Source organism: Pygoscelis adeliae, unplaced genomic scaffold, assembly GCF_000699105.1.
Source record: "Pygoscelis adeliae isolate BGI_AS28 unplaced genomic scaffold, ASM69910v1 Scaffold400, whole genome shotgun sequence".
NCBI lineage: Eukaryota > Metazoa > Chordata > Aves > Sphenisciformes > Spheniscidae > Pygoscelis > Pygoscelis adeliae.
Genome location: NW_008823876.1, coordinates 101,921 through 109,937, shown reverse-complemented (window position 1 = coordinate 109,937; position 8,017 = coordinate 101,921). Strand labels below are relative to the sequence as shown.

The 8,017-nt window shown below is 50.2% G+C and overlaps 1 protein-coding gene across 1 annotated transcript; it reads right to left on the bottom strand.

The window, feature by feature from the left end:
• Nucleotides 1-161: 161 nt before the first annotated feature.
• On the bottom strand, nucleotides 162-1,097 carry LOC103925752 (olfactory receptor 14C36-like). The gene has a single exon (XM_009334522.1). It carries the CDS (start codon nucleotides 1,095-1,097, stop codon nucleotides 162-164), a length of 936 nt encoding a protein of 311 aa, XP_009332797.1.
• Between the last annotated feature and the right edge of the window lie 6,920 nt (nucleotides 1,098-8,017).

The following is an 8,017-nucleotide window of genomic DNA, read 5'->3' as shown; positions in this document are numbered from 1 at the left end:
GTACAAGGGCCTCTGTGTCAGGCCAACTCAGTTCATGCTTCTGGAGAAGTGCAGTGAATGTAGAAATTCCTGGAAAACCAAGATTATTACAGATAAAATGCAAAAAGCACAGGAGGTTTCTAAGATAAAGTTGAAATCACTTCAGAGGAGACATGGGCAGCTTATTGCTGCTGAAAGACAACTGATTGAAAGAGCTTCTTCAGTGCATCTTTGAGCTCCTTGTTCCTCATGCTGTAGATGAGGGGGTTCACTGCTGGAGGTATCACTGCATACAGAACTGCGACCAGCAGATCCATGGATGGGGAGGAGATGGAAGGGGGCTTCAGGTAGGCAAACAGGCCAGAGCTGATAAACAAGGAGACCACAGCCAGGTGAGGGAGGCACGTGGAAAAGGCTTTGTGCCGTCCCTGCTCAGAGGGGATCCTCAGCACAGCCCTGAAGATCTGCAAGTAGGACAGCACGATGAAAACAAAACACCCTAAAGCTACAGAAAGACTAACCACAAGAAGCCCAACTTCCCTGAGGTAGGAGTCTGAGCAGGAGAGCTTGAGGATCTGGGGGATTTCACAGAAAAACTGGTCCACAGCATTGCCTTGGCAGAGTGGTATTGAAAACGTATTGGCAGTGTGAAGCACAGCATTGAGGAAACCACTGCCCCAGGCAGCTGCTGCCATTTTGGCACAAGCTCTGCTGCCCAGGAGGGTCCCGTAGTGCAGGGGTTTGCAGATGGCAACGTAGCGGTCGTAGGCCATGACGGTGAGAAGACAATACTCTGCTGATATAAAAAAGAGAAAGCAAAAGACCTGGACAGCACATCCTGAGTAAGAGATGGCCCTTGTGTCCCAGAGGGAATTGGCCATGGATTTCGGGACAATGGTGGAGATGGAGCCCAGGTCGAGGAGGGAGAGGTTGAGGAGGAAGAAGTACATGGGGGTATGGAGGCGGTCGTCACAGGCTATGGCTGTGATGATGAAGCCATTGCCCAGGAGGGCAGCCAGGTAGAAGCCCAGGAAAAGCCAGAAGTGCAACAGCTGCAGCTCCTGCGTGTCTGCGAATGCCAGGAGGAGGAACTGGGTGATGGAGCTGCTGTTGGACATTTGGTCCCTCCAGAACTCAAGTGCTGTCCAAGGAGGAAAAGACATTGACAATTTAGGGCAGGCTTCTCTGAGAAAACCTCTTCTGTTTCTTACAGAAACCTCTCATATCACCTCTCTTCTTCTCAAGACTCCCTTCATGTTTCTTCCTCCCTTAAGTTCTGATTTGAAATGTCTGAGTGTTGCATGAGGAGCAGGGGCCTCAACTGATTGCTCCCCAGGAGTAAGACCTGCCCTACAGCAATTTGTACACTGAAGTGGCAAAAAGCCCCATATATTGAGGAGTTCATTGAGGATGGACACCCTGGGCTGAGTGCAGGAGCCTGGATACAGTGACCCTGCGGGAATAGTCTTCATGTCCTGCAGGGAGAGATTAAATTAGTACTCAGGCCCCCTGGCTCTGGAAAAGTGCCCTGGGAGGGATTTCTCTTTTATCATTTTACCATTCTAAACAGAGGTGCCCGGGTCTGGTTCAACCACCACTGAGACATACCCTGCCCACCCATCAATTTACCACCCTCCATCTGCAGGCATGATTACAAGAAAGCAGCAGGTGTGGACTATCACTATGTGCACATCCTCCCTCAGGAGAGGTGCACCCATCATGGAGGAAGGCTGCTCATCATCTTCCCGCCCTGTGCTCCAGATGATGGGCTGTAGCACAGCGATTTAGCGATACACTTCATTTTTAGACGCCCTTGTCACATTGGGGGAAGTGTTTGTTGAAGAGGTAGAAATCCTCAGCTTCTGGATTTCTCTCAGCATGAACACTAATGAGCTATGAGAGGCAAAAGGGTTCCCTGTGCCTTAGTGCAGAGTCAGGAGAGCTGGTCTCTCCATCGGTCCTATTCCCAGCTGCCCCATTCTGCCTCTCTCAGCTGGAAGATGATCACACTCAGAAGTTACTCTAAAAAAAACACAAAACTAGAGAGAGCAGGGGTTTCTAGATCCAAAGGGTGGCTCTCCAAACTCCTCTCTATCATTATCAGCCTAAATGTGCAGGGAGTGACACAGAACGACTGTGTCTCATCTCACTCAGATGACCAGACCAAGCACTCTGGGGTGTTGTGTCCACACCTGACTGAGATCTCAACACTCCCTCTCTAGCCGAGGGCATGCAGGGCTCATATCATCCGACCAAGTACCCATGCTGGAAAAAGCCCAGCAGCATTTCCACAGCCTCAGTATCTTCACTGCTTCACTTGTCAGGCTCTTAGATAGCACAAAGATGCTATGGGAGCACTGCACCCTTGTGGAGAACAGCTTGACATGACACTGCAGGGAGACAGTCAAGTGTCCTGAGGTGGTGTGGCTTGCTTTCAGAGAGAGTCTGCTTATTTCCTAAACCCCATTGACTGCATTACCCAATGACAACAGATTAAAATACAGGGAGGCAGTAAAAGATGGGATCTTCTGAAGGGACGGTTGGCGCATTCTCTGCCCCTTCACACTGCATTGTGTGGGGTCCTGGAAGTCAGAAGGGGGCTGGGACACCTAATTCCCATGCAGACACATCTGTGGCAGGATGGTCAGGGTCAGGGTGTGAACTGCAGCTGAAACCCCCATCCCCAGAGTGCCTGAAAACAATAACAGCAGCAGCATGGGCAGGTGGAGAAACATGGAGCGATACCATGACGCTCATGCAAAGGCAAGGAAAGAGGCAAACACTCTGGAAAGTCATTACCTTACCCAGCTGTGCACACTTCCCCAGACATTGGCACTGCTGGGCAGTCACTCTAAGCCCTCTGTCATGCAGGAGAAAACAGGCATGTGTAAGGAGAGAGGCACCTCTTCTCTGCTAAAGCTCTGGCTGCAGAGGAGGCAGCTCATGCCCTGGCCACCGTCTTCATGGTAGAAGCTGTTGTGGGTGAGACAGGGGACCAGGGGGCTTACTCAGGGGAAGGCATCTACACTGAAGGAACTGACAGGGAGTTGCCCAAATCCACCCACCACAGCACTTTTGACAGCACTTTCTTCTCCTCCCCTGACATATCTCCTCTGCCTGGAGCTGTTTGCGCCTGTAGCTGTTTCTCTGTCTTTTCCCATCACACTGCACTGCAGAAATCTCCCAGGGGCAAGACACTGCCCAGGGGCACTTCTGTGTCTGTAGGAGCTAAGGAGCAGGTTGCAGGAATCCTGACGTGTCTGTAAAAGGGAGGTTGTAACGGGAGGCAGTTGGGTTACAGTGCTTTGAGGTGCTTCTGACAGATTTATTCATCTCTCAGTGTAAGAGATTGGGAGTCTCAAAGCCTACTCTAGGGTGAAAACAAGAATTTCAACCTCCAGCTCAAAACTCAGACAACCAGACAAAGAGTCAGGAAAGCTGCTTCGTTTTCCAATAGCCCCTACCTTGATGTGCTTCTTGAAAAGTCTCCTCAGAAATGTCCTGGGGGTGATCTGGAGTCGTGAGCAGACCTGATTCCATGCAGCACCCTCCTGAAAGCAGAAGGACCCTGCCTTCCACCCACAGATTCTCCCCAGAGCCTCGTGGGGAGCTCCCTGGGCAGGCTGAGTGTTGACCCCAGCAGGCAGCAGAGTTCCTGCCCCAGCACACAGCCCCCTAGGGTGCAGGGACCCTGCCCTGAAGGACAGCCCTGGGCACCCCTGGGTTCACACCTGGCCGCACACCCCTGCAGCCGTCCCTGGGAGAAGGGAGCCATTGTGCCCTGTCCCTCTGACAGTGCGGAAGGGAAACCCTGCTCTGGATCATGTCCTCCTCCACACTAAGGAAACCCTGAGAGCAATCCTGCCAGATCGTATCTGCCTGGGGATGTGTCACCTCTAAGACACCCCTCCAGGTTACTCATGCACCTTGCCCTGCTGCCAGAGACTTACCATGTGAAGGGCTGAGAAGATTTCTCCCCCAGTAACCTCTCTTCTGTCCTTCCACCCCAGACTGCCTTAATGACCCTCTGCCTCACTTGTCTGCCTTTGGCAACATCCGTTCAGTTCCCTCAGTCCTGCTGCCCTTTGCAGAGGAGATGCTCCTGGGCAGAGCTGTCTCTCTGCAGCGCTGCCAGGTTGCCATGAGCTCCCTCCATCCCAGGAGCCCATTCCAGCTCAGGAGCAGAGCACCAGCCCAAGGCATCACCTTCTCTGCCCCCTCTGGGCTCCCTTGAAGTATCCCTGGGGCTCCAGAGGAACCTGCTGTGAAACAGACTGAAGTAATCACTGATGTTCCCTCCCTTAGCTGGGGAGAGACACTTATTCCCAGCAGTGTCATTTCTCCTATCAGAGACAGTTAGGTACAAGAATCACCTTTTCTTGTCTTACTATTAGACAAGACACCCAGACAGTGACAAGGTGGGATCTCCTTTATTTGTGCTGAGGAAAGGGATTCAGCTGAGTCAGTCAAGGCATCTCATCCTGGGTTTGCAATCCTGGGGCTGGAAGCGGACTCAGCTCCCTCCAAAGCCTGCCACAAACCTGCAGGAGGTGAGATTCCTCTTGCCTCAATTCAGGTGTGTACAAAATGGGCACCTGCATGTGAACTGCTTGTCTCAGCTCCCATGCTAATTAATGGAGGTGGAGGTCAGGAGTAAGCTGTTGAGATGCAAACACTTGGTAACATTTGAGGGGCAGGAAGTGATCCAAAATGTGTGCAGGTAACTGCAAGCTCTAATGGAGCAATTCTGAGGGATGGGACAGCATGTCAGCGTCTTGGAGGCTGGTGAGAAATCCCTTTGGCCCAGCAGATGCCCACATTTAGTACAAGTGAACCTGTCCCTAACCTTTATTATGAACATAATCCTTATGTTCAGCTGACAGAGGTATTAATCTGAGCAAATCGAGTCATGTGCCAGAGAGAGAGTGCTCAGTCTCTCTTTCTCTTCTCCATTAGCTATATTTACTAGATGTCCAGTGACTATAATGGCAGTAGTCTCATGGACACCCCTACATTGCTTCACCTAATCCAGTCCACCTGCTGAATTTATTAGCCAAATACAGGCCTTTGGTGCTAATTCAGATACCAAAACCATCCACCGCAACTGGAGCACACAGCTGACAAGGGCAGCGCAGGACATATGGACAGCTATCCCCATTCAGAGCTGGTACATAACAGATACCCCAGGTCATCTCGGACAGATTTGGTGCTTATGAGCAAGTGACTGATTCCCACCACCACTGTGAGGCAAGGCCTGTCCCATCCCTATCCAGTAGGTGCAGGCAGTGCTTCTTCTGCATGCTTTCGCAATCCCCTGGATGATAAAATCAAGGAACAGGCCACTGATTTTCACACTGTTCCTGTGTCAAAGATTGTCTGTATCCAAGGACAATTTCAGCAGCACCTTGTCCTTCCTGGAGATCATCTTCACCTCCATCACAGGCCCTCTGGGCCTGCGGGACATCACAGAGTGCAAACACTATTTCTCTCTGGCCTGGTAGACAGCAGGGTTTGCTCTCTTTGTGCACACCTTATTTCAGCCATACATTGCCATCTGCCATCTATGCCAGCATGTCTCTGCTCTGAAGCAAAGTCTTTGCTTATACATGGTCTTAGGCACTTGGTAGCAGGCTTCCCCATAGCAGGTGAGAGCTTGGCCCTGGTGCCACAGCTGAGGTGTACCGGTGCCTTCAGCCAGAGGCACAGACAGGAGGAGCTGGAACCTCATGTTCCATCATAGAGCTTTGACGTTGATGAAATAACTGCCAAGGCATGGTGGGAGAGTTTGCACAACTGGTGATCTGCAATGGATAGGTACAGGAGAGAAAGGCTGGGAAGATCAGGCAGGATGTGTATGGAGATTCTCTACAGGATGGGCAACAGTTTGGGTAAGCCCTTGTGGTAAGGGACAGAGGAGAGGCCAGTTATGGTGATGTTGTACTGGGAGATAAGGGTCTCCAGGGAGACCTTATAGCAGCCTTCCAGTACTTAAAGGGGGCCTACAGGAAAGATGGGGAGAGACTCTTTACCAGGGAGCGTAGTGATAGGATAAGGGATAATGGTTTTAAACTGAAAGAGGGTAGATTTAAATTAAGATATTAGGAAGAAATTCTTTACTGTGGGGGTGGTTAGACACTGGAACTGGTTGCCTAGAGATGTTGTGGATGCCCCCTCCCTGGAAGGTCAGGTTGGATGGGGCTTTGAGCAACCTGATCTAGTGAAAGGTGTCCATGCCCGTGGCAGGGGCGTTGGAACTATATGATCTTTAAGGTCCATTCCAACCCAAACCATTCTATGATCCTATGATTCTATGATTCTATAATAAAGAACCTGCAGTCAGGGTGAGGAAGTGTCTTACTTAAACCATCTGAAGAAGTCTCCAGATCAATGATCCTGGGTCTTCCTTGTGATTTTAATGACCCTGACATTCATTGGAAGGTAAAAACAAAGCAGGGTGCAGTCAAGGAGGCTTCTAGAGAGCTTTGGGACAACTTCTTAGCACAGCTGCCAGGTGGTCCAACAAAGGTTATTCTCACCTGGACCGCAAGCAAGGAAGAGCTGGTAAGGGATATGAAAATCAGCATTAACCTTGGCTGTAGAGACCATGATACAGCAGATTCCCAGCTCCCACAGGGAGCGAGGAAGGAGAGTAGCAGAATACAGACACCAGATCTCAGAGGAGCACACTTTGGCATGTCCGTGGGACTTTCAGTGGAGATCCTATGGGCAGCAGCACTGAGGAGCAGCAGAGATCAGTACTGCCGGTCTTTAAGGACAGCATCTTATAAGCACAAGAGTTCCCTTACTAATAGTCATGAAAACAGTAGATGTCTCAGGAGAACAGTTTGGATGAGTGGATAAGTACAAGGGTAAAAAACTGCTTGGATGGTCAGGCTTGGAGGGACATGGTGAGTGGGTGGTACTCTGCCTGGAGGCCTCCAACTAGTAGGGTACTACAGGGGTCTATCCTGCAACCTGCCACCCTCAACATGTTTTTAATGGTCTGGAGGAGGTGTAAGAGTGCTTTCCCATACAGACACTGTATGGACAAACTTGCTCCTCACCTCCCCAAACCCACCTTTTCTCTCATACACCACCTGGGGCTTGCATCACTTTTCTGTACATCAGACTTCTCCACTGAGGTCTGCAGTGGGATGTTACAGCTCCTTTGTACCAACTTGCACCTGCTTTCCTTAGAGAACTGGCTGCACACAGGCACAGAAGAGTTTTTCTAAATTGCAAACAAAGAAAATTAAAGCATAATAAATTTTCATAAAGAATGAAACACACTCCTCGTGACTTGCCAACCTGATTGCCTTCATGATGAAGTAACTGCATTTGTGCCTGAGGGGAGAACAGTGGATGTTGTTTACATCAGCTTCAGCAAGACTTTTGACACAGTCCCCCTCAATATTCCTGTACCCAAGTTAGGACATTACAGGATGGATGGGTGAACAGATGGGTAAAACACCTTTTGGTTTATTGGGCTGAGAGGACAGTGCAGAAGGGGTCATACCCTACCTGGAGGCCAGTGGGACATACTGGGGCATTGTGGGTGTCCTGGTTTCAGCAGGGATAGAGTTAATTTCCTTCCTAGTAGCTGGTACAGTGCTGTGTTTTGGATTTAGGATGGGAACAAAATTGATAAGGCACCGATGTTTTAGTTGTTGCTAGGTAGTGCTTACACTGGCCAAGGACTTTCTAGTTTTTCATGCTCTACCGACTGATGCACAGGGAGCTGGGAGGGGGCACAGCCAAACTGGCCAAAGGGACATTCCATACCATGTGACGTCATGCTCAGTACATAAACTGGGGGAAGCTGGCCGGGGGGGCCGCTGCTCGGGGACTGGCTGGGCATCGGTCGGCGGGTGGTGAGCAATTGTACTGTGCATCACTTGTTTTGTGTATTATTACTATTATCATATTATTATCATTATCATTTTATTTCAATTATTAAACTGTTTTTATCTCAACCCACAAGTTTTCTCACGTGCTTTTCCAATTCTCTCCCCCATCCCATCGGGAGGGGGGGAGTGAG